We start from the raw sequence: 27186 nt of genomic DNA, 5'->3' as shown, positions 1-27186 counted from the left end.
AAAAAGTTTAATTTTTTGTGAAATCTTTACATATTCAGCAAGCACTAAAATACATATTGATGCGCGAAAGATGCCGAGATCATCTCTCTATTGCGCAATATATAATTACCAGGAAAATATCAATAACAAAAGTCTTAATTTATTTTATCCATAAATTCGTAATACGTTCTTTAGCCTATTAAAAATCAAATATCAAATAACTTTGCTCCACAAGATATCAAAACTCGAATTAAGAGTATCATTTTTAAATCATTTTGTAAACAAATTTAAGATTGCTACTTTTACTTATACATTCGACAGCAAAATTAAAGTATCACTCATTTTGCTCTCTAAAAATAAGCAAATTTCGAAAGAGTGTAACTTTGTCAAAAATGATCATAATGAAATATTCCATATTCAAATTTTAAATTTGAAATCTTTACTTTTCAGATTGGTACTTTATTAAACAAGTTACTGATTTTTTACGAAACTATACGGATACAAATAAAGAATGCAAAATGCGTTAAATTTTAAAATTTTTGTATGAACTTTGCAAAGTTCCATGACATGAATTAAAAATCGCACACAAATGCGGTTTATAGCTTTTGAAAGTGTTAATATTGAAGCAAAAATAATTTTTTTTACTTTAACATTGAATCCCAGATAGCATATTGTATTCTCAGTATATTCTGAATACATACCGGATCTGCCATATATATAAATAATATTCTGAGAATGTACTGAGTATATATACGAAGTATATAGAGTTATTGATATATTCTGAGGATATCGTACAAAGTAAAAATTTTTAAAGTTTATTATATATATTTTAAGTGTGTTTTCAGTATATTCCGAATATATTCTGAGTATATTCTAAATTTCCTATGGACATGTATATATACATATATATATATTTTTTTTCATTAGTCATTTTTTCATTGGTCATTAATTAATGTTGTCACGTTCTATTGAATCTAATGGCGTTTTTCATTAGGACTGCACTCGTGCAGTGTTTCCATGAGAGCAATGTTAAAATATACACTGTCTTTGTGCAAATTTTAACATTGTTGTTATGGAAACACTGCACGAGTGCAGTTTCAATGAAAAACGCTATAATAATCAGTCCGCGTTTTTATGGCAAAAACTGCAATGCCAGTGCTGCATGTCGCGCCGCCCACCGGCGCGTGGCGCGCGCCACCATTCACATTAGCCATTGTTCATTAATCGCTGTCATCTCGTGCTCGTCGTGAATGGTTTGCTTGTTACTTTTGGACCTTTGGTTTTCGTCTATCGTGCCTATTTTCTGAAGTCAATCCACCTAGATTACGTGTCGAGCGAGGAATCCTAGCGAAAAGAGGTATTTTTATTTTACCCATATATATATATTTTTTTTGCACTTTTAGCCGGTGCAAAAGATTTATTGTTGAATTTCAATATATCTATTTCACATCCCGACAAGTCTCAAGTAAGACGCGACTTGAGAGCACAACTTTTCGTGTTTTTCATGCACCGAATTGCGAAATAACCTCAGTCTAATATCAAAGATTTCCCAGTGTTAAATCTCAGAAAATTTTTGATACTTATAATTAAGGTTATATTTTATAGAACATTCTATGCGCGCGGTCACAAATAAAATTTGCTTTGATATTAAAAAACATTTTTTAGATTAATGAGATGAAGCACGAAAAAGCTTAATGTTCTTATAAGAAATAACATGACTATGAAATATACAAGTATTAAGATCCGTTTTTAAGAAGTGACTATTAAATACTACTACTATAAAAACTATTTCGTAAAGTATTGTTTTCATGTCTGCAGAATTACTTATTTTATATTATCAATGAAATGGTGTCTTAGGAACTCATTTAAGTAGTACTTAACATAAATAATTTTAAAGAAACGACTATATATTCGTTCGACTTTATATGTTTCGTAGTTCTTTTTGTGTTTATTGAATCCTCTCTCCCATACTTGCACTTCATATTTTTCGCTACATATCATGCTTTCTCACTATTGCAAATATGCAGTCTTGTTATGTACACTTTTTAATTCCGTTGTTTATATTTTAGTAAGTATTTAAAATTATTTAAAATATTTCAAAGAAATCAGACTTTTTTCATAAACATTTCCAAATATAAACAGATTCTAAATGTACATTATAGGCGTATTGCCTAAGGATTGTGTTCGACTTGGTTGAAATATTGAGACCAATTTCTTAGAAAAATATAATTTATTTTTCTTCGTCAGAGAAGTAGAGTAAAGTACAAGTTTTGTGTTTGATTTGATTAAGTGCGCCAGAGGCGCTTTCTCGGCAAGAGTGTAAGGCCGAGAATCAAAAGAAAAATTGACGGGCGCGGTAAGAAATTACCGGCCGCGTCTTAGTGTGTTGAACGGGTCCTAAAAAGGACGGTTCAACTGAGTTAGCTCGTTGCAGCCCCTTTCCCGGCGTCGGTGGAACTCCGTTCGGGAAGTGGTCTTCCGTCTGACAACTGCTCTCTGAGCAGGCTCTGAGCGGTGAAGTCTGTACTGCGATGGATCGAGTCTCTGGTGTGCTGGTGGTGGCAACCGTCTCGGCTCTCGGAATTACGGATTGCTCCGTGTACCGAGGAGAGAGAGGTCTCCGAATTCGGATGTCGCCTTGTGTGAGCGTGTCCCTTGGTGGTCGAGTCAACCGGACGCAGAACTCTAGTGGGATTAATTTCCACACTAGAGACTGAGGAGGTGACGGCGAAAGTGGAGTATCCGCGGGCCGCTTGGTTGAAATGTGCGGCCGATGCTGGGACTCTGTTTTCTTTTTACGCGCCTTGCGAGGCAGCGTGAGAAAAACTGCGAGACTATGTGTCTCTGGTTAGCTCCTGCCGAGGCAGAGTACGACTCAGTTCAAGGGCCCTTGAGAGAGCTCGCCTTGAAGCGAGTGAGTGAGGAAAGATCTGCGGAGCAGCTCTTTTATATCTCGTCGATCGAAGCTTGATCGCGAGAAGGTTCTTCACCGCCTGCGCAACCTGGCGGTGGGTCCGCAAGCTTGTAACTGGTAGAAGGCCTGCGGCGCGTAGCGGCGCCGCGATGTATTATACCGCGTCAGTGCAGCGGTGTGGCGGTGAGCCGCCACAGGGCCCCCTTGGCAGTTTTTAAGCCTGGAAACGCACGGTTGGTTTAGAAGTTCTGCCGCTCCTCGTCTTGTTGGTTGCGGAGGGCTTTGGTTGGTCGGCTGGTGTTGGTTCGATTGGTTGCTCATCGTCGTCCAACGTGTAAGCCGGTTTCAATCGGTCAATCGAGACGTTGATTGGCTTGCCGTTGACCAATAGCCTGTAGACTTTGTCGTTTCTGCTTAAAACGTTAAATGGTCCGTCGTATGGTTGCTGTAACGCTCTGGTCGGGCAATCGTGTCTGACGAAAACTTTTTCCGATGTGGCCAGGTCCTTGTGTACGAAGGTGCTGCGGTGGCCATGGCGTCGCAGGTGTGGACGGAGTTTGTTCATTTTTTCTTGTAAATGACGGACAAACTCGTCCGTTGGCTGCTCGTTACTGGTTTGGTCCAAGAATTGTCCGGGAATCCGAATAGTCTCTCCGAAAACTAATTCTGCTGGTGTGGCTCCGATGTCCTCTTTTACTGCGGCGCGGATGCCTAATAAAATGACTGGAAGAATTTGCGTCCATGCTTCTGTTTCGTGGCTTTTGATAGCCGCTTTGAGTTGCCGGTGTAGTCTCTCTACCATGCCATTGGCTGCCGGGTGATACGCGGTAGTTCGGATGTGTTGCGATCCGGTCAGTCTGGCCAACTGCTTAAATAGTTCCGACTCAAACTGCCGTCCCTGGTCCGTGGTGATTCGTGCCGGCGCTCCGAAACGCGCAATCCAGTTTTCAAATAAGAGGCGAGCCATCGTTTCTGCGGTGATGTCGGACATCGGGTATGCCTCTGGCCATCGTGTGAATCTGTCAATGATTGTGAGGCAGTATTTCTTCCCTCGAGATGGAGGCAAAGGTCCGACGATGTCCATGTGTATGTGCTGGAACCTGCTGGTAGGCCCCAAGTAGTTTCCTGTTGGTGAAACGGTGTGTCGGTGGACCTTTGATTTCTGGCAGGGAATGCAAGCCTGCGCCCATTTGCGGCAATCCTTTTTTATTCCGGTCCACACGAAGCGCTGCGTGATTAATTTGACGGTGGTTTTTATCCCGGTGTGCGCGAGTCCGTGCAAATGCTTAAAGATTTGCTTTCGGAATTGTTGCGTGACGTATGGTCGTGGGATGCCCGTCGATGTATCACAAATCAGTTTGATATCTGTGCCGGGAATTACGGTTTCTTTAAGCTGCAACTTCGTATTCCCTTTGAGTAATGCTTGTATTTCGGCGTCGTCTTTTTGAGATTTTGCGAGCTCTGCAAAGTTTACTGCTTGCTGGACAGCCTGCGTCCTCGATAGTGTGTCTGCTACGATGTTATCCTTTCCCGCCACGTGTCTGATGTCGGTTGAATACTGCCCGATCAGCTCCAAGTGCCGTGTCTGCCGCGGTGAGCTCTGCAAAGGATCTTTTCGGAATGCGTACACGAGCGGTTTGTGATCCGTGTAAATGATGAACTCCCTTCCTTCTAACCAGTGCCGGAAATGTTTAATTGCTGCGTATATCGCCAAGAGCTCTCGGTCGTACGGACTGTACTTTTGTTGCGCGGTGGTCAGCTTTTTGCTGAGGAACGCCACCGGTTGCTGTCCGAGTTTTCCATGTTGGTGGATTACTGCTCCGATTGCGAAATCTGAGGCGTCGGTTGTTAAGGAGAGTTCTGCTTTCGGGTCCGGATGTGCCAAGAGCGTTGCCCGTGCAAGGCTTTCTCTGCACGTTTCAAACGCTGCCTCTCGTTCTGCGCTCCATTCGATTGGTGTTTTCCCGGGTCTGTTCCCTTTTAGCGCGTCATTCAAAATTGCTTGGTCTATGGCCGCTCCTGGAATGAATCTCCTGTAAAAATTTAAGGTTCCGAGAAACTGCCGCAGCTGCTTGACGGTGATCGGTTTTGGAAATTTCCGAATGGCCTCGACTTTCTCCGGTAGTGGTTGCGTCCCTTCTGCTGAGACTTGGTAGCCCAAAAATGCTACGGTTTTTTTTCCGAACACGCATTTTGCTGGGTTTAGTTGAATTCCGTATTTGCTGAGTCTCTGGAACAAAGCTGTTAAATGTGCTTTATGTTCGTCAACGTTGTGAGATGCTACCAGGATGTCGTCAATGTAGGCGTAGCAGAAATCGAGTCCGCGTATCACCTCATTTATGAATCTCTGGAACGTTTGCGCTGCGTTTCTCAAACCGAAAGGCATTTTGAGAAATTCGAACAGACCGAACGGTGTGGTGATTGCCGTTTTTGGCACGTCTTCAGCGTTTACTGGAATCTGGTTGTAAGCTCTAACCAGATCCAGTGTAGAGAAAATTGTTTTCCCGTGAAGAGCCTGTGTAAAGTCCTCGATATGCGGAATCGGGTATCTGTCCGGCACCGTTCGGTTGTTGAGCTTCCTGTAATCGCCGCATGGTCGCCACGTGCCACCTTTCTTCGGTGCCATATGCAATGGTGAGGCCCATGCGCTCTTGGACGGCGCGATTACTCCTTCTTGCAGTAAAAGATCGAACTGTTGTTTTGCTTCTTTTAGTTTCTCCGGCGCCAGTCTCCTCGGCCTGCATGCTTCCGGTGGTCCCGGTGTTGTTTCGATGTAATGCATCGTTGAGTGCGGCGCGGATTCCGTCTTTCCGGTTGGTCTAGTGAGCTGTGGAAATTCAGCCAATAAGGCGTGAAAAGCTGTTTCCTGCAGTAATGTCTTAATTGATGTTTGTCCGGTTCTGCTCTGCAGGCTGTTTGTGGCCAATCCCGTCGTAGCGTCCAAAAGTTTGCCTCTCCTTACATCCGGCAGGAGATGGAAATGCCCAAGGAAATCGGAGCCGATGATTGGCTGCGTGACGTCAGCTACGATGAATTTCCATTGGAAGGCGCGCCTCAATCCGATGTTGAGCTGAAGCGCGATCCACCCGTAGGTGTGAATGACAGTTCCGTTGGCTGCAAACAGGGCTTGCGTTGCTCCGGACATCCGTCCGCGTACCATCGAGCGCGGGTAGACACTTATGTCTGATCCCGTGTCGATGAGGTACCGAACTTTTGTTTGTCGCTCGGTTATTACAAGGCGGCATGGTTTCGGGTCCGGGCCGTCTGCCGCCATTGATTCCGGACCGTCTAGTTTTCCGTTTTGTCCTTCTTCTTCTCCTTGTATGTACATGGCTCTGTACACTTTCTTGCCTTGCTGCCGAATCGCCGATGGAAAAAGCAAAACTCGCTGTCTTCTTCCGAATTTGACTTAGTCCGGCTGCGGCTGCGCGATCTGTGGCGCTGCTGTTTGTGGCGGTGCTCCTGCCGGCCCAATCGCGTGTTGAGTGCGGCGACTTGCTTGACCAATGCCTGAATCTGGTCCTCGAGTGAGCCGGTAGGTTTTGATTTCGTCTCCTTAGGCTTGTCCAAAACTGCGACTGTTCGGCATGTGACTTCGTAGACACGGTCGGCCTGTTCCGCCACGTCCTCGAGAAGATCGTCAGCTCGCGTCGCTAGTATAATCTGCATTTGGGCCGGTAAACGCCCCAGCCATAGCGTGCGCAGGAGTTGATCAGGCACGGCATTGCCCGCGAGCGTCCTTAGATGGCGCAGGAACTGCGATGGCTTTCGGTCGCCTAGTTCCTCTCGCTCTAATAATTGGCGGATGCGGTGTTCCTGTGAGTCGCTCAGTCTTTGGATGAGTGCCCTTTTTACGGCTTCGTATTTCCCGCATGGCGGAGGATTCGTTATCACATCTTTGATTTCCTTAATGTATTTTGTTTCGATTTGCGAGATTGCGTATGCGTACTTGGTTGAATCCGACGTGACGGCGCTCAGCAGGAACTGGCTCTCTAATTGGGCGAACCATAATTCTGGTTCCTCCGGCCAAAAAGGTGGTACTCGCACCGATACTCTGCCGATTTGTGCTGCGTCGGCGCCTGGCATATCGCCGGCCTTCTCTGATTGGCTCATTTGCTTTAACCAGTCGTCGGGGTCACCAGTTTATAGGCGTATTGCCTAAGGATTGTGTTCGACTTGGTTGAAATATTGAGACCAATTTCTTAGAAAAATATAATTTATTTTTCTTCGTCAGAGAAGTAGAGTAAAGTACAAGTTTTGTGTTTGATTTGATTAAGTGCGCCAGAGGCGCTTTCTCGGCAAGAGTGTAAGGCCGAGAATCAAAAGAAAAATTGACGGGCGCGGTAAGAAATTACCGGCCGCGTCTTAGTGTGTTGAACGGGTCCTAAAAAGGACGGTTCAACTGAGTTAGCTCGTTGCAGCCCCTTTCCCGGCGTCGGTGGAACTCCGTTCGGGAAGTGGTCTTCCGTCTGACAACTGCTCTCTGAGCAGGCTCTGAGCGGTGAAGTCTGTACTGCGATGGATCGAGTCTCTGGTGTGCTGGTGGTGGCAACCGTCTCGGCTCTCGGAATTACGGATTGCTCCGTGTACCGAGGAGAGAGAGGTCTCCGAATTCGGATGTCGCCTTGTGTGAGCGTGTCCCTTGGTGGTCGAGTCAACCGGACGCAGAACTCTAGTGGGATTAATTTCCACACTAGAGACTGAGGAGGTGACGGCGAAAGTGGAGTATCCGCGGGCCGCTTGGTTGAAATGTGCGGCCGATGCTGGGACTCTGTTTTCTTTTTACGCGCCTTGCGAGGCAGCGTGAGAAAAACTGCGAGACTATGTGTCTCTGGTTAGCTCCTGCCGAGGCAGAGTACGACTCAGTTCAAGGGCCCTTGAGAGAGCTCGCCTTGAAGCGAGTGAGTGAGGAAAGATCTGCGGAGCAGCTCTTTTATATCTCGTCGATCGAAGCTTGATCGCGAGAAGGTTCTTCACCGCCTGCGCAACCTGGCGGTGGGTCCGCAAGCTTGTAACTGGTAGAAGGCCTGCGGCGCGTAGCGGCGCCGCGATGTATTATACCGCGTCAGTGCAGCGGTGTGGCGGTGAGCCGCCACATACATAAAATAAATCTAGCGCTATTTAACACTCTCTAGAATCTCTTGTGTGATTATTAAAAATATATAAAAATTAATAACAATTAAAGTTTAGTGTTTTTTACCACCGGTCTTTTTTAATAATTTGTATTTTGTATTTTGTCATTACTGGCAATTATATATTTTTTGCGTGGCAGTTTATATCGATAAATTCGCACAAGGCTATTATAATGAAGAGTAATACAAATTAGTAAATGCGCAGGTGACAATGAATCGAAAAAGCTTATTGAAAAATATAAGCTCCTATTCTAATCGACATCGTCGCAGACTTCGGCAAGAAGAGATACAACTGTTATCGAAGGCATTATTGGATGACACTGATTCTTCCCCACAGACCAGTTCAAATGTAGAAGACGAGTTATTGCAAACCAACAAAAGCAGATATGATGAGATAAATCTTCAAGATAATCATTATGATAATAATGATAGTGATAATAATAATGAGGAACAGGTACAAAAGGATTGCGAAACAGAAGTGTTATGGAACGAATATGAATATGAATATCTTCACGTTCGCAAATTCAGCGATTCTGAATCTTCAGAACAAGAAGACGACATCAATGATGAAGTAGCTAATTTGCCACAATTTCAAGAGTACGAAGAACAAGAGGGTAATGAGCCGATGAAAAAATTCCTTATTGATTGGGCAATTAGATATCATATCAAGCATGATGCGTTATCACAATTATTAAGACGGTTACGACAGCATGAATGTACTGAATTTTTCTGTTTACCTGTAGATTCACGGACACTTCTGCAAACACCTAAAAAAACTACATTACGAGATGTTCCACCAGGAATATATTTCCATCTTGGTTTAACAAGTGGCATATTAAAAATACTATCCCGGGTAACCGGGGACCTTACAGATTGCATTAATTTGCAACTTAGTGTTGATGGACTACCACTTTGGAAATCAATGCCGGATCAGCTGTGGCCAATTTTAGCATCTGTAATACCGTACAGAAATGTTTTCACTGTTGGAATTTATTGTGGAAAAGAAAAACCTGCCTCGGCAAATAATTTTTTTGAAGATTTAGTAGAAGAAGCTAAAATATTATGTTCAGACGGAATTATATTCAATGGTCGACATTTCCCTTGCTATATATTTCAACTGATATGTGATACACCAGCAAAGTCCTTTGCATTAAGCGTAATATCACATACGGGCTACAGAAGTTGCACAAAATGCACAGTTGAAGGAGATTACATTAAAAACCGAATTTGTTTTCCACGCTTTGGCGCACCGCAAAGAACAGATAAAGATTTTAAAAATAAAACTGATGAATCATATCATAAAGACGGCATTACATGCAATCTATTGGAAATACCAAATTTTGGCCCCGTTACGAATGTACCCGAAGATTACATGCATCTAGTTTGTTTGGGAGTTACTCGTAAATCGTTAAACTTATGGTTATATGGTGACTTAAAATATCGTCTTCGACTTCTTATACAGCAGCAAATATCAGCACGCTTAGAAAACGAGTTGTTACCATGCCTTCCAATTGAATTTGGACGAAAACCAAAGTCGCTAAGATATGCTAGAATGTGGAAAGCTACGGAATATCGCCAATTCTTGTTGTACACGGGCCCTATAGCTTTAAAATCAAAGTTGCGATCTGATCTGTATAATCATTTTGTATCTTTGCACGTGGCTGTAAGAATAATGTGCTGTGAAAAATTACACTCTCTTTTACCATATACACAACAGCTGCTAGAACATTATGTTTCTTCTTTCGCAAAATTGTATGGAAATCACAATGTCTCGCACAATGTCCACGGGCTCGTACACCTTGTCGAGGATGTCGAAAAGTTTGGTCCTTTAGATGGTTTTAGCGCATATAAATTTGAAAATTATATGCAGACATTGAAAAGATTTGTAAGAAAACCCAATCAGCCCTTACAGCAAATTGTACGACGAATAGCTGAAATGGAAAACAACACAGTTATCATTAAGGCTTCGGTGGAAACTGAATTCAAAGTTGATCTCAAATCAAAGCATAACACTGGACCTCTTATTGCACATTGTAGTGACCCCCAATACAAATGTATAAGACGTGGAAATGTGACGCTAAAGGCAGGCAACAATGCAAATTGCTGCTGTGGTTTAAGTTGTGGGAAAATTGTTCTTATAGAAAACATAGCATATTGTTTGCAACTAAAGAGTTTCGTAATTATAGGACGAGAATTTCTTCATCGAGATGACGTTTATAAACAACCTTGCAACTCTTCATTAATTGGAATATATGCAGTACATACTCTATCAGAATTACAAATATGGTCTTTACAAAAAGTTGTCATAAAATATGTCAAAATTACACTTGCAAAAAACAATTTTGCTGTATTTCCTTTATTGCATACTGATATAAATGCCATTTGAATGTAGATCTCCAAAAATAATGTCACCGTCGGAACATGATTATTATGCCGTCATCGAGTTTTCCGATGGATTGCAACTAATACCAAGCAATTGGTTAAATGAGGACATGTCAATGGCTCGATGGCCCACTTTGACAAATGTACAGCGCTACGAAAAGGCTATTCGGAACATGGAACCACCTAAGGAATTATGGACGAACATTCCAGTTATAAAAATAATAGCCAAGGATTGTAAGTATAAATTCTTAATAATTTATGCAATATATTGCACATTCTTCTTCTTTGACGCAGATTTTTTATTGCTAAAATAATATTCACATATTTTCTATGGCATTGGTTTCCGAGTGATAAGTGCGTATTTCTGCAATAGAATAACGTTTCGCAAACTACAATATAAAGTGCCAATTCCTTTAAACAACGGAAGCCTTTAATATTTAATATGCATTTATATTTTTTATATATATAAAATATTTATATAATTAATTCTTATTTATAGCATCGTATGAGAAAGCTAAGGCCAAGCTGAAAGATGCAGAATTATTAACGGATTTTGATAACGATTCAGACGCAAGAGCGGACAAGTTAAAGCGATCTAGAAAAAAGAGAGCACGAATGAGCAATAGCAGCAGCGACGAGGAAGAATTCAATGGAACAGAAGTTCAATTAGACCCTTTTCCCCATCCTCCTCAAACCATCAATTCAAAGACTCCTATTAACATTTACAAGGCAAAGAAAGAGAAAGGTAAAATAAAATAATTCGGAATAAAAAATATAAATTCGTCAGATTTATGCAGAAATTTTATAAATACTAATCGCGCGCAGGTTAATTATTAATTTTATTTGAAATTATTAAGTTGCGTGACAAGATTCCTCAATCATAAGTTATACTATACAATTTTGTAGTATTATAAAAACATAAAATATAGATGTCTTTTATTTATTACTTGTTAAGATTCCCATTATTCCTAAAATGATGAATATATTTCCTTTTAATTTCCAGCTGTTTTGATAAAAAATGGTAATCAACGCTTGGCCATAAATGATACAACGCCGCAGATAACAAATGATATACCAGTCTTCAATAAATCTCCTTGTACTTCACAAAGCATACCAGCGAAAAAAAGTACAGAGAATTATTTATATTCTTAAAACAAACTTTTCTTTCTGGTTTTTTATGTTGAAATAAGTTTTTTTCTGTTTTTGCTCCCTTACAGAATTGCCAAATGAACCGAGTTATGCATCCAATAACGGAAGTATCAATTCGCAGGATACATTATCGAATAAATATGCAAGAAAAAATACGGAATTTGCAAGAAATCAAAATAGTCCTGGTACCGTTGTACGTCACATTCATTCTCATGCAGCTGAAAATCAAGCTACGAATGTAATAACGTCAGAACCAACTTTGAATATTGATGACAATATTATTTTTGATTTTCCCGAATTCGAACAACAAAAAGAAAATGCATCTCCTTTGATAGACTATTCGCCAATAAGTCATATATTTAATAATAATCAAAGTAAGCAAACTTATATTTTATTAGAATGTATCTTTTTTTTATTAAAGAAACAATTTTTAAAGTATTTCTTTTTAATTATTATAGGTGTGAACGTGTTTCAACGCTTTGTCGTGAGATCATTAACTAACATAAAGTTTGATATACAGAATTTGCAAAGGGAAATAAAAACAATTAGGAAGGAATCATTTGCAACATTGAATCGAAAATTTGAAGATGATCTATTAGAGGAGGAGAAAGAGAATGTACTAATAAATCTCCCTCTCAAAACTATTGATGGCGATTTACGGGAATTGGAGGAGAACTTGACAAACAAGGAATTCAGAAGTCAAGTTATAAAAGAGCTTCTGCAAACCGGTGGAAAGACATTAAAACATATGTCCCTACAGTTAATGCGTAAATTGTTTTCCGACGACTTGGCAGAATAATTTAGTTGGGTTGGTGGCAAAAAGAAAGAAGTTTTCTCAGACTTGCGTATTTGTAAAGCAATTTTGTGTGAGTTTTCTACTTTTCATTGTACTACTCGACAAAAAAATTCTGCATAATTATACAAATATGCATCAATTTTGGCCCAGAATAATAATGCATAAATGTGCAATCTAAATAAAAATAGTATTTAGTATTTGTATAATTATGCATAATTTCATATAATTATGTATAATTATTCTCGGCTAAAACCGCATACATATTTTTAGCATATAATTGTGCATAATGTTGTATAGCTTTTCCCAAATACCATTTTTTTTTATTAATACAGCTTATTTAAATAATATATAATTTCCAGATGTGGTCGGCAAACGATTTACAGGTGCAACCGAGGATGATATTGCTGCACCAATAAAAACTTGGCTAGCACACGCCAAAGAACGCGCTAATAGCGCAAAAAATAAAAAAAAAGTAAATTAAAAAATTCAGTTGTTAAGATCATACAAGTATACCGTAATTTTTTTTTTGAACGACATTTAATTTACTAACATTTTTTTTGCATTTTCTCGAAAAGTTTAGTTGCGGCATTAATTTTGCTCATTGTAATAATAATTTATTTTAATCGTTTTATAATGACAACGTTAATAGAAAAACTATACTATGTTATTTTATGATGGTCGATATATATAAAGTGTATAACGATTGTTAAATTTTAAATGTTTACATTATATAAATAAATAGAAAAATATACTGTAATTAATTTTTATTATTAGATATGCATCGGCATATCTACATTGCATGGGTTGAATGTCTTTTACAGAATGTGAACATGTTATACGCGTTAAGGATCCCACATAGCACGAAATATTACGTAAATATTTCAGTAATATTGCAATATACCAGAAATATTACGCATTATCGTACTATATTACAGAAATATTACTGATATATTACATGTTGATAAATAACATTGAAATATTACAGTAATATTGTAATATATTGTTGCAAGATAATAAATAATACATATAATTAGAGCGATGTTATTGAGACGTTATTAAAATATCAAATATATTGATACATATATATTATATATATCATATAATATATATGTATCAATATATTTGATATAAGAAAAGTCTATTTGACCGTCATTATTATTTGCTATATTATAAACTCTATTTCGTTTAACCTTTTTATATATTTTTGTAAATTCATTTAAACTTCTTTTATGTGCTAAACGACGTTTGTGTCTATCTGTGTAATCTGTCCACACAATTTCGCCATCTGTTTCTTCACTAGATGACATGTTGATGAATGTCTAGTGTGTATATATATATATATACAATTTATATTCGTACCTTTTTGAAATTCAGCACTAGATTAAGTATATAATTTATTGGTGCCAAGTTATTTATTAAATCCTGACACTGATATTACGTGAAAGACACGCGCACGTTATGTTTAAGTAAGTGCGTCTTTATAGCGCCTTTACATTAGATGCTCATTGGTCGAGATAGTCTTATGTTATATATATGCAATTGTGTTATTTTGTGTGCGATAACCTTATATCGGATCGGAATGCATAGTGTGCATAATGTAACGTGCGCAGATTGTTTTTCATGTGATAGTGTCAAGATTTAATAACTTTGATACTAATAAATTATATACTTAATCTAGTGCTGAGTTCCAAAAAGGTACAGATATTAATTATATAATGTATATGTGTACATACATTCAGAAATTTCATGATTTCAGTTTCCTAAAATATCGGTTTATTTTAGGTCATATATTTATCTTTGCCGTGTTTTACCAAACTTGTTGCTTCTTGTATTATTACTAACTGACTCTCGATTAAATTGTAATAACACGCTATTGGGGTTATAATAAGCATAAATATCTTTTTTAATAATGCATAATTTTTCATTTTTCTAGTACTTCAGTTCCCAAGAAACCATATTATATATATATATATATATATATATATATATATATATACACATATATTACTATATATATATATATATATATATATATATATAATATATATAGTAATATATGTATATTTTTAATGAACTCATTATTTCTGTCATTTTTTTCAGATTCTCTTTTCACAATAGTTGAAAATAAAATTAGAACATGTATTCAATCGTTGAATTTAATGATGGAATATTTGCTATTCCAACTATTTGGTTAAGCACAGACAAGAAAAAAGCTAAATGGCCTCCATTTGATGAAAGAAAAACTTTGAAAGCTATCTCTAGGAGAGAAGAACCTGATGAAAATTGGGAATTTTTAAGTGTCATAAGAATTTTTGGAACTGCATGTAAAATAATAATATAGGTTTTATATGTTCAATTAATAATATATGTTATATAAGTGATAAAAATACTTGTTTTATTACAGCTGATTATGATAATGCTATGAAAAAAGTGTCCTTAGCAGAACAGCTGACTGATATTAGTGATTCAGAAAATGCAAAAAAGACTAGAAAACGTCGTGCACGTCGTATGTTATCAAGTGAGGATTCTGACAATGAAGAATATCCTCCAAGAAAAAGATCAAACAGAATTAAAAGTAGTATGAAAAAAACAATGAATTCCAACATCCAATATCCAGAATTTCCTTCAACATCCAAATTACCACTTATTAGTATGGAAAATGGTAATTATATATATATTTACAAATTGCATAGCAAGTAATATACTTCAGTCAATGTACTTCTTAAACGCTCCATTAATTTGTGATATACATATTATTTGCTTGAATATAACATAATTTCTTTTCTTGTTTCTATTATAGATAATTCAATTGAAAAACATGATGGTGATACATCAATTGTACATGATGATGATACATCAATTGTACATGATGATGATACATCAATTGTACAAAAGAAAAATACTTTTATGAAAACATTCACCATTAAAGATACTTCTACAGATATAGATGTAGATCACACAAGTAATGAAAAAATTGTTGACGTAATTGGTAAGTCATGCATAAAAGTGATTTACAAATAATGGAAATTAAAAATTTTTAATTTTTAAATATTTCTACAAAAATTATGTATGAGGAAGGAAAATATTCTCACGAAAATAAATGCCCAGATAATTTGTGCGAGTTTATATTCCTCTCACGCGTGAATATTACGTGTATAAACAAGATCTCGCAGCTTTTTTTATAAATTTATTAATATAAAAGAAATAGTATACCTAATTTTAATCGAAATGATTTCAAATCAATTACTTTTAAAATGATTCAATTTTTGATTTCTGCTTTATTTCAGAAGCACGTATCTAAAAGATCATGCATAAACCAGAAGAAGTGAAAATCCAATGATGCGATGTCCGAAGAATAGGCTGCAATAAGATTTTTCATTCAACATCAAGAAATGCTTATTTAACAGCAGCTTCTCATTATCATGGGGAAGACTTCGGCGTTTTTTTTTCCTTTATCTATTTTGTATTTAATCTGTTCTCCGGACATCGCATCTTCGGATTTTTACTTCTTTTAATCCATGGAGCACGACTTTTTGGATATCCGCTTTTGGAATGAAATAGAAGTCAAAAATTGGATCAATGATTACTTTAAAAGGCGAAGCATTTTTTCGTCGAGAGATTGGCACCTTACCTGAGAGATGGCAAAAAGTAATCAATTCAAAAGGATATTATTTCGATTAAAATTGAGTGTACCATTTCTTTTATATTAATAAATATAATCTAAAAAAAACCAAGAACTTATTTGTACACTTAATAATAAGTCTGTTCTTTTTAGCTAAACTAGCTGCATCAGTTCAGAGTTTATCTTTCTCCTTTCATTTCCAATGTGGAGAGAAAAAGATAAACTTTGAACTAGTGTAGCCATTTTAGCTAAAAAGAACAAACTTAATAAGATTATTAAAATATTAAGTAATAATCTTTGGTTCTCTATAGCGTAAAATTTAAAAGCTTTTTAAAGCACATTAGTCGAAGGGCGAACAATCCGCACGCGCGCACTGTGAAAGCATTGTGCAGACATTTTGTTATCTGGGTAATTGTTAAAATATTAATGTAAATATTGGGTTGGCAAGAAAGTCATGTCGTAATAAGTTTTTGTTTTCGCCTTTCATTTAAATAAAGGAAAAAACGACTTTCTTGCCAACCCAATAATTAATTTTTTTTATTTTCATAGATAACGCAATGTTGACAAAATATAATGTTGACACCTCAATTGTACAAGAGAAGAATACTTCTCAGAAAACATGTTGCATAAGAGAAACTTCAAGAAATATAGATCATACATTTTTAACAACTAATGAAAAAATAGATTATTTAATTGGTAAGCCATAAAATGGAAGTTTAAAAGATTGTTTTTTAATATTTAATTGTTTTTAATGTTGCAAATATTTATAGAATTACAAAAATTATCTATAAAGAAGGAAAATGTTGTTCTTACAAAAATTAATGATCTACTAAAATCTATCAATAGTCTGGATAAATCAGGATATATAGATAATGCTACAGTTAATAACAAGAGTGAAGATGATGATAATATTGCTTCTTTACTTCCAATTGAAGATGCAGAACAACTGAAAAACTTCGAAGAAAAATTAAAAAATAAGGAATTTTATAATCAAGCGGTACACATATTTTTGCAATTTTACAACTTATTAAACAATTTTTTTAAAACTTAAAAGTTTAGTTTAAAAGTCTTTCAAAATCATTTTTTTAATTACATTAATAAAATAAAATGCATTCAACATTATTATTATTACATATACATATTATTATACAATAATATTATTACTACATATAATTATAATATATAATTCTATCAAGAAATAGTAAATGTTGAAAAATTTTATAAAATAAGTAGAAATATTACTACAGTACAAAAAATTAGATATAAACTCTTTTGCTTTAACAAATAATATATATATATTAATAATATATATTATATATATTACAAATAATCCACTTTTTAAAGTAGACAATTTCTTTTCCTGACAATTCATCTGCAATGCAAGGTATATATATATAAATTGATATTTTCTGTAGTAATAAATATATTGCAATTAATTTGTTCATAATGCTTGTGCATGTGTGTTAAATTTTCTATGCAGAGTAATCAGTATCTTTCTTTTTAAAAAATGAATGTTTTCATGAATGAAAAATGAAAATGATTAATATGTAAATTTGATTTCTATTTACGCTTATTGAATACATACTAAATAATGATAACGACTTACTATTTTATCATAAATATATATTGCATATGTTATCATAAACATATTGCTTATTATAAATAAAATAATATATTATTTATTTATTTGTAATAATTATTACAGGTGACTAAATTATATTATCAAGGAGGAAAAAATGTTGACGAAGTTGTGAACAAAATAATGAGGCAAATTTTTACTAACTCTCTAGCATGTAGTTACAGTTATCTTGGAAAACAGAAAAAGAAACCGTTTTATAATTTAGTTTTATGTAAATGCGTTTTGGGTAAATTTTGTAAAATTATAATAAATTCCCAGCAAACACAAAGTAATAGTAACATAACATTATTGTGTAATAATTTTTCAACACTCAACAGTGTAACTATTACATACAAGGCAATGTTACTTGCAGTTACATTTTTGAGTGGGAAATTATAACAATAATGTTATGTTACTATTATTTTGTGTTTGCGTAAGTTTATATTGTTAAAGATAATTGAAAATAATAATAGAAATTTAATATTTCAGGTGCCGTTTATCGTCATAAATTTGATGTAACAGAGGACTACATCATTAAAAAAATAGGATTTTGGCTTGCTAATGCACCTACTCGTCAGGCTCGAGAAAAGTAAGTACAGTTTTTTAAAATATCACTTACAATAATTAAATTAAATTTTATTGCACAAACATAAATATATATATATAAAATTTTTAGAATAAAGGAAGAAAAAAGCAAGAATATAGAAAAGGAAAATGTAAAATCAAAAGACACCGACGATATTCTTGCACTTTCAGGAAATGAAAGTGAAGATTAAAAAATTTACAAACGGAAAACTTATTGTAACCATATATATATTATATGCCATTCAGTTTGTACTAACATTGTACGTAACATATTTTAATATATAAAGTATTATTGTGTATTAAAATAATTTTATTATTTAATTCCTTGCTATATTTAATATCACATAAATATTACAGAAATATTCATTAATATTACAGTAATATAATTGTGATATATGACTACAATATTACTGCGATTAATCTTCGCGGACATTTTAATATTGCTGTGACATCTCAATAATATTTAATCAATATTTCTGCTATATTTCATGGTAATATTGCAATGGAAAAATAATATTGCTGCAATATTGCTGCAACATTATGTGCTATGTGGGATGTTATAATAATATTAAGAAATTCTTTCAATATATCTCAGAGTATCTTCATATTATTAGAACATTACTTTTAATATATATATATATATTAAAAAAAATATATATATAATGTGCACATTCTATATAAAGACATTCAATCCATACATTGTGACCTTACCCATATGCTTAGAATATTCTCCGCATATACTAAGCATATTGTCCATATATATCCAGAATATTCCTTGAATATGGCCAGGATTTTTTTCGAATATCGCCAGTATATACTCAGGATTAGAAAATAGCGGACATTTGGTCATTCCCAGATTATACTGAGAATATCCCAGGATATGTTTTGAATATTCTAAGAATATCATTAATTTCCCGGTCAAATATCCTACGAACATTGTCAGAATATCCAAATGCTATCTGGGATAATTTGTTGAAAAAATTGCACAACGTTCAAACGAATAAATTAAAGGTAAAGATTTACGCTTTCAAATAATATAAACCGTATTTGTATGCGATTTATAAATCACGCATTGGAACTTCTCAAAGTAAAAAATTTTAAAATTTGACGCATTTCTTTATATTTGATGTAGTTTTGTAAAAAATCAGTAAGTCATTTACTAAAATACCGATCTCAAAAGTAAAGCTTTCAAGTTGTAAAATGCTTCTCAGAACATTTTATTATGCCTACTTTTGACGAAGTTATAAATTCTCTTGAAATTTGGAGGGCAGAACGGGTGATGCTTTAATTTTGCTGTTAAATGTGTATACATCAACACATTATCATTGGATATATTTATATCATTTAAAGAAACATTTCTTATTTTTATAAACACGATTTCAAAAATATGCAAAAGTATGCTTTTAAAAAATAACTTATAAACAAAACTTACCACTGTTGCGTATCCATAATTTTTGTCTTGCATCTTGCTTTGATGGAAATCTAAATAAATGTGAACCTGTAGTATATCGTCCGTTACGACAGTTTTTATAAGCACATTTATCATAAATTGTTTCCATTGTCCACTGATTATTTATTATACTTTATTTAATAAATGTTAAATATGTTTCATAAACTTTTTAAATATAAAATTAAAAAACTATATAAATTAAAGGATAAAGTTCCGATTAGCGGAACCCTCCGATTTTTTTGAAACTACACTATTTTTTGTATTTTTGCACGTTGATTACGAATATGATAATGAAAATCGCCGACAAGGTCATTTTCAAGGACAAAACATTAAAAAACTGAAAAAATATCACTTTTTTAACATTATTTCAATAAATATTGACGTAACAAACAAATGTTTCAAATAAAAGTTGTAGTTCTTGTAAAAATACATTATTTATGTTCTATGCATTTTTTGTGTAAAACTGATAATTTTCGAGAAAATTGACGTTAAAGATTAAAAACTTTGGTAAACAGGTAGGCCTTAGCTTGCATGCGCATGCCGTTCAAGAATGTAGCGGCGTGTGTGCGTATACAATTTATGTATATTTATTAAATCTTTGCCTTGCTAAAAATCTAATGAGTTTACAATATACTAAAAATACTAGATACTGAAAAGATTAGCAAGACCCCAACGCAAGGTGTGTGCGCGCAGAAAGTTTATATGAATTAAATCTTCGCCTTACTAAAAGTATGATGAGTCTACTACTCGTATATATACTAAAAATTTTAAATACAGGAAAGATTAGCAAGACCCTAACGCAAGGTGTGTGCGCGCAGAAAGTTTATATGAATTAAATCTTCGCCTTACTAAAAGTATGAGTCTACAATATACTAAAAATATTAGATACTGAAAAGATTAGCAAGACCCCTACGCAAGGTGAAGAGCATATTGTGTTTGAAAGTTATTTTAAACTTCTATAATAGTGACTAGCTATGTAATAGGCGGGGGGAGGGGCTCTGCCCCTCCCCCCGCCTGTGCCTTCTACCCCCGCCTGTGCCTTCTACCCCCTCGGGGGGGCTTCGCCCCCCCTAACCCTTCTTTTTTCGTCCCCCCAAACCCCCCCTACCTGCTTACCAAAGTTTTTAATCTTTAACGTCAATTTTCTCGAAATTTATCAGTTTTACACAAAAAATGCATAGGACATAAATGATGTATTTTTACAAAAACTACAACTTTTATTTGAAACATTTTTTTGTTACATCAATATTTCTCGAAATAATCTCAAAAAAGTGATATTTTTTCACTTTTTCTGACCTTGTTTTGACCTTGAAAATGACCTAGTCAGCAATTTTCATTATCATATTCGTAATCAGCGCGCCAAACTACATAAAAGAGCGGAGTTTCAAAAAAATCGGAGGGTTCCGCTAATCGGAACTCCACCCAAATTAAATAACAATTAAACAGAAATAAAAGAAAATATAAAAACAATATTTTATAAAACGATAATATTGCAAAATGAGAAATGTGAAACGAAGCTGCACGGTAACACACAGACTTTCCGTTGCACATGACTATGAGCGTAGCGTATTTATCTCAATTTTTACCGAGATGCTCGCTGTTTACTTGTTTTGCTAGGACAGTGCTCGGAATTTGTTGAACATTTCAGCCGATTTCCGCGGTATATCCCTTTTTTTGTCTCTATACCGCGCTTGCTGCAGCCGCTAGGGTCAACGTCGCCGAGCGTTAGGAGCGGCACTATTTAATTATGAGTGGATTCTTCTCCCTATTTATTAAAATTTTAAAAAATTTATTAAAATTTATTAAAAATAAATTTATTATTAAATTTATTAAGTGAAAATATTTCAATAGATTTCCATGTCATCCATGAGGTACTAATGCTGATGCGTTTTTTTAAAAGTGGTTTTTCCAGTAGGTCCGCTCCACTGAAGATAAAAATGCGTCAGCATTAGTATCTCATGGATGATGTGGAAATCTATTGAAATATTTTCACTTAATAAATTTAATAATAAGTTTATTTTTAATAAATTTTAATAAATTTTTTAAAATTTTAATAAATAGGGAGAAGAATCCACTCATAATTAAATAGTGCCGCTCCTAACGCTCGGCGGCGTTGATCCTAGCGGCTGCAGCGAGCGCAGTGTGGAGAAGAAAGAAGGCGTATACCGCAGAAATCGGCAGAAATGTTCAACAAATTCCGAGAACTGTGCTAGGAGATTGTTTTATAAAACTATAATCTCTATCAGGACTGTCGATGATATATATATACTGTGAGTCACAAAATTATTTGCTTAGTCGAGAATGCAACAAAGATGAATGAAATAATGAGACAACAAAGGACTTTTTGAAATTTTTTAATTTGGAAATACATAATTTACAGTTCAATATAACAGAATTGTAAAAAAATTTGGAACATTGTGGTTTATAATTACAGGAAAACAGGTTATAACAATTCTTTACACGTTTCCACGTCACAAAATTGTTCGCTTATATTGTAGAAATTATTATTTTAATAAAATTTATACTTAGTGGGATATCCTTTTTGTTTTATAGCTTCGGCAAGTCTTTTTGGCATCGATCCTATTATTTTTTTCAAATAATCGCTGTCTATTTTTTGTTATTCCTTTTGTAATCTATTTTACAACTCAGTTTTGCTTGTAATAGAATGTTTGCGAATTTTTTCCGTAGTACTCTTCAAACTGTTTCGTGGGAAACTTCTTTTTCAGAGAAATTTTGAAGAAGTGAGTTTATTCGGGGAGCACTTATCTTCGGATTTTCTTTAACTTTCCTAACTACAAACGCTCTTCTGAGGAATTTAATAATTTCTTTCTACCACGGCCTGTTTTATTTTCTATTCGTCCTTCTTCTTCGTATCGTTTAATAACGTATCGCGCCGTCAAATAACTTTTACAAACAATACTTCCAATTTCTCTTAAAGATTTTTCTCTTAAAAATTTACTATTTTTTCAATAAAAAATAATTAATTTCCTAACTTCAAGATTTGTTTCTTTGCTTTTTCTGCCCATGATAATGAATTATTGAAACGAGAAGTTAAAAATTGAAATCGATGCTTACTGAATGCTTTTCTATGTTATACTGACTATCTTAAGCAACAATCAGAAATAAATACCCATCGAAGTTAGTAGACTGCATTTGTTTTAGTCAATTCATAGCGTGAGCGAATAATTTTGTGACGTGAAATCGTGTAAAGAATTGTTATGACCTGCTTTTCTGTAATTATAAACCACAATGTTTCAAATTTTTTTTACGATTCTGTTATATTAAACTGTAAAATATGAATTTCCAAATTAAAAAATTTCAAAAAGTCCTTTGTTGTCTCATTATTTCATTCATTTTTGTTGCATATTTTTATTTATCAATCTTTTATAAATAACATTTTTAAAATAATTTTTGACAATATCTGATTTATAAAGGATTGGTAAATACACAATTTTTAAAAAGAGCAATTTTTAGGGTAGTCATATTTTAAAAAATAAACAAGTATTCGATCCGACCAATATAGTTTCAAGTTTTATGACACGGTTTTTTTCAATTGATATACAATATTTGTTTTAGAAAAAATTAAAGTCTTCCAGAACAAGCACACAAAATTTTGTGTATGTGTAGTGTTAAGAATATAGAATTAGACTTTAAAACTTAATTGTTAAATGAAACTTTGTGCGGTGCACACTTGCTTGCGGCGGTTCATGACTATAGTCCTCTCAAATTATAAATAAAAAGATTATTTTTACTGTCTAGCTTGCATTCGTGTTTAATATGTATTTTTACATCTATTATAGTTTACGTGTAAACGCCCAACCCTGGCTTTTAATATTCAAAATAAGTTATTGGTCAAGTTATTGGTGTATGAAATATCTATAAGAGTTTATCATCTTTTTAAATATTGACAAAAATGCAATACTTTATTTACACACGCGCAAGCACACACACACACACACACACACACAAAATTATAGAAGTAATTTATTAAAATAATTTAAATGTACATTTTCAAATTGCACAGGTTATTGAAAATAACTCATCTTTTGCTAAATAAACTGTAAATGCAAAAATAAATGCTACAATACATGTATTTACAATACGTGTGTATTTATAATTCAAATCTGATTGATATACATAATCATGTTTTACAAGTATGCATTACCGACACTTTGTAGATATAGCACATATCGGAACCAAAAAGTCGTGGACATAGCACGGAAGAGACCCAAAAGATCGTGGACATTACCTACCGGATTCGTGGACATTGGCTACGTAGTTCAATGTGCACGTTTTGTGCACATAGAGGCGCTAGTCCACAGAAACACGAAAAATGCGGGCATGTCCACTCTCAGTCTTCTCTCTGGTAAAACGGCCGATTGGTGCATGTCTGTGCTAGATCCTCAATTATGGATCTAGCACGGACATGCACCAATCAGCCGTTTTACCATAGCAGTTTTAATAAAAAAAACGGAAATATTATGGATCTATTAGGCCTGTTCTACAAAACGTCGTATGTCGGCGTCGGATGTCGTTTGTCGTTTGTCGTACGTTGAATGTCGGATCTGAATGCGACTTTTTATTCTACAATATAGTCGTAAGTCGGTGCAACAACAAATATAAAAATGGAAAGTAGAGTGATGAGAAATTATTTAAATCTATTATTAATTTTGTTACATATAACAAAAATTAGATTATGTTTAAGAAAAAGACGCAAAATAACAAGAAGGTGGTGGGTAAAACCACATATTTCAAGAAATATGAGACAAACTCATGATGCTCATCGAACATTATTCACATATTTTCGGACGAATGATCATAAGGAGTTTTTTAAACTTACAAGGATGTCGGTGCAACAATTTGATCACTTACATGATCTCTTATATTATATTGGCATCCAGTCGTAAGACCTATCGAAAGTCGGAAGCCGGAAAAGATAAGAGTTGACCATCTCTCGATATGATAACGACAACCGATTTCCGACTCCAGGTCTATATAGTTGGCCCCCCTCCTAACGCAAATCGTAAAAACATTTATATATTCGGATTGTACATTGTTTGTACATGAATGTACTATGATTTTTATCGTTTGTACATTTTTTGTTAATTTAAAAAAAAATTACAGTTTTCGTAACTGTGCCAATGATAGTTACCCCCCCTCCCCTATGTCGTAATTACGTCACGTAAACTATAACTTATGAATTTATCGTGCTTAATCGTTTGTACGTCGTTTGTACATTATTAATAATCGGTTAAATTTATAATTCCAACATTTGTTTTTGTTTAAAACGCAAGATAAATAATTTTTATTTGAATATGGCGGGTACGGAGTACGGGGCGGGTGCGCATGCGTGTGCGTGCGTATGCGCGCCTGTGCGTGCGTGTGTGTGCTGCATGTATCGTGTAGGTGTGTATGCGAGTGAGTGGTGGGTGTGTACGTGCGTGTGTATATACAACACACAGCATATATCCACACATACGCACACACCCACTCACACACACAGCATACACATTAGCCGGCATTATATCACGGCTATGTCATCACAGCAAAAGTTAAAAGTTAAAGACTTTTAAAATATCTCTAGACGAAAAACTATTAATTTTTAAGCTTTGTTTCCATTGAGACTTTCGATCAGCATCAATATTATCGAGTATCACAGATGTCTATACTAGTACTAAGGCACTAGATATGTAGGTATTCTCATCCGCCATTTTGGTTCCTATTAGATGGAGAATTATAGCGTATACAGGGTGACACTTAAAGACTGCCCACTAAGTACATAGCGTTATTCCTTGCCAAAAAATGAGTCGAAAAAAGTCCTGAATCATTTTTAATAATTGACGTGTTACACATGTACGCTATACTATAGTATAGTTATTCCTTGCCAAAAAATGAGTCGAAAAAAGTCCTGAATCATTTTTAATAATTGACGTGTTACACATGTACGCTATACTATAGTATAGTATAGCGTACATGTGTAACACGTCAATTATTAAAAATGATTCAGGACTTTTTTCGACTTATTTTTTGGCAAGGAATAACGCTATGTACTTAGTGGGCAGTCTTTAAGTGTCACCCTGTATACGCTATAATTCTCCATCTAGTAGGAACCAAAATGGCGGATGAGAATACCTACATATCTAGTGCCTTACTAGTACTAGATCGCTAACTTTAGGCTTTGACGTATGGAAAAACTGAGGCTGGCAGGATTTCCGGTTTCGGCCATGACACCCTACAACAAAATGGCCGCTTATCAACTGCTCAACAACTGCTCAACAACTGCTCAACAACTGCTCAACAACTGCTTAACAACTGCTCAACAACTGCTCGGCATCTTTCAAGAATTTTTACAATGGCCGGTATTCATAGTCCGTTCTTATATTCAAGATCGTCTTAAGCACGAACTTATATTCCGCTCTCTTCGTCAGACGCAATCTATGTGTGACGAAGAGAGCGAATATAAGTCCGTGCTTAAAGCCTTGTGTCCACGATGCTAGAACTCGGTCCGAGATCTCGGACCGAGGGAAAGTTACTAGAACTCGGATCATGTACACACTGAACTTGGATGCAAAACTCGAATAAGAAGCTCGAACGAAAAAATGCGTTGCGTCCCATTTTTCGGTACGAGTTATTGCGAGTTATTAGATTTTACTAGTTTCTTTTACTATCTGTCAAGACAAAATATAAGATACTTATAGTGATACGAGATACTGTGAACAATATAAATAATATTTTAGTAAGTAATTATAGAATTGAAAAAATAAGAGAAATATAATTCTTAAATAAAATAAATTAATAAGATTAATAATTAATAAGATTTACACAAGTAGTTATTATTAGTTTTAATGCAGATTAAATTAGACATTAAAAATATATTATAACTTATATATACATATTATTTTTCAAGAAAAGTATAATAATATATAAAATTAATTTTCAGAAAAAACTTCTTTTGTAATAAAAAATGGATAATAAAGAAAATGTTAAAATTTTATTAATGTTATATCAACAACATTCTTGTTTATATGTTACAAAAAGTGTTGATTATCATAATCGTATGAAACAAGATCAAGCTTTACAGATAATCTGTAATCAGTACAAAGAATTAACAGGACAACCACTAACAACTGAAATTGCAAAAAAAAAATTAATAATTTAAGATCACAATATTTGGACCATCTAAATAAAATAAAACATTCGAAATCAAGCGGTGCATCACTTGATAATATCTATAAACCAACTTGGCAATATAACATAGATCAGAAAATCATCGTAAAGAATCGTAACTCGATTACAACGCTAACTATATTCAGCCAAGTATAAATATTATTGTTCAAGGACTCGGACCGAGATCTCGGACCGAGTTCTAGTATCGTGGACACAAGAGGTCTGTTTTTTATAGGTGAACTGGCTGCACTAGTTCAGAGTTTATCTTTCTCCTTCCAATGTGGAGGGAAAAAGATAAACTCTGAACTAGTACAGCCAGTTCAGCTATAAAGAACAGACCTAAGGCTTAAGAGGATGCTGAAGTGACGGGCGAGCTCCGACGCGAAAGCGCC

General features: G+C 34.8%; 2 protein-coding genes and 1 long non-coding RNA gene across 12 annotated transcripts in view; 2 read left to right on the top strand and 1 right to left on the bottom strand.

Moving 5' to 3' along the window:
• The window catches only part of LOC105676918 (uncharacterized), a 56117-nt gene that overhangs the window by 20171 nt on the left and 8760 nt on the right, over positions 1-27186 (bottom strand). The window lies entirely within an intron of this gene.
• LOC137001556 (uncharacterized) lies at positions 1105-12881 on the top strand. Of its 2 annotated transcripts, XM_067360615.1 has the most exons (6): positions 1110-1336; positions 10418-10641; positions 10907-11152; positions 11411-11533; positions 11625-11930; positions 12015-12877. In XM_067360615.1, exons 2-6 carry the CDS (start codon positions 10431-10433, stop codon positions 12353-12355), a joined length of 1227 nt encoding a protein of 408 aa, XP_067216716.1. In that variant the 5' UTR covers positions 1110-1336; positions 10418-10430; the 3' UTR covers positions 12356-12877. The 2 variants fall into 2 exon arrangements, with proteins under 2 accessions (XP_067216715.1, XP_067216716.1); XM_067360614.1 differs by having other exon boundaries at positions 1105-1336; positions 11625-12881.
• On the top strand, positions 13708-18569 carry LOC137001559 (uncharacterized). Of its 8 annotated transcripts, none has more exons than XM_067360620.1 (9): positions 13708-14047; positions 14453-14676; positions 14757-15014; positions 15153-15341; positions 15640-16670; positions 16745-16971; positions 17680-17824; positions 18082-18181; positions 18269-18569. In XM_067360620.1, the coding sequence occupies exons 5-9, from the start codon at positions 16532-16534 to the stop codon at positions 18366-18368; spliced, it is 711 nt and encodes a 236-aa protein (XP_067216721.1). In that variant the 5' UTR covers positions 13708-14047; positions 14453-14676; positions 14757-15014; positions 15153-15341; positions 15640-16531; the 3' UTR covers positions 18369-18569. The 8 variants fall into 8 exon arrangements, with proteins under 8 accessions (XP_067216721.1, XP_067216720.1, XP_067216727.1 ...); XM_067360619.1 differs by having other exon boundaries at positions 17680-17839; XM_067360626.1 differs by lacking the exon at positions 17680-17824 and adding an exon at positions 17322-17358 and having other exon boundaries at positions 13709-14047.

Source organism: Linepithema humile, chromosome 8 (genome assembly GCF_040581485.1).
Source record: "Linepithema humile isolate Giens D197 chromosome 8, Lhum_UNIL_v1.0, whole genome shotgun sequence".
Taxonomy (NCBI): domain Eukaryota; kingdom Metazoa; phylum Arthropoda; class Insecta; order Hymenoptera; family Formicidae; genus Linepithema; species Linepithema humile.
This window is presented reverse-complemented; position numbering and strand designations above follow the sequence as displayed.

What these genes read in the sequence shown, in the direction of transcription:
- LOC137001559 (XM_067360619.1), top strand. Translation starts at nt 16,532, where the DNA reads ATGTTGACAAAATATAATGTTGACACCTCAATTGTACAAGAGAAGAAT. An exon ending in TTTATGTAAATGCGTTTTGG is followed by an intron (nt 17,840 to 18,081) that starts GTAAATTTTGTA and finishes TTAATATTTCAG; the next exon opens with GTGCCGTTTATCGTCATAAA. An exon ending in ACTCGTCAGGCTCGAGAAAA is followed by an intron (nt 18,182 to 18,268) that starts GTAAGTACAGTT and finishes TAAAATTTTTAG; the next exon opens with AATAAAGGAAGAAAAAAGCA.
- LOC137001556 (XM_067360614.1), top strand. Translation starts at nt 10,431, where the DNA reads ATGTCACCGTCGGAACATGATTATTATGCCGTCATCGAGTTTTCCGAT. An exon ending in CAAGGCAAAGAAAGAGAAAG is followed by an intron (nt 11,153 to 11,410) that starts GTAAAATAAAAT and finishes TTTAATTTCCAG; the next exon opens with CTGTTTTGATAAAAAATGGT. An exon ending in AAGCATACCAGCGAAAAAAA is followed by an intron (nt 11,534 to 11,624) that starts GTACAGAGAATT and finishes GCTCCCTTACAG; the next exon opens with AATTGCCAAATGAACCGAGT.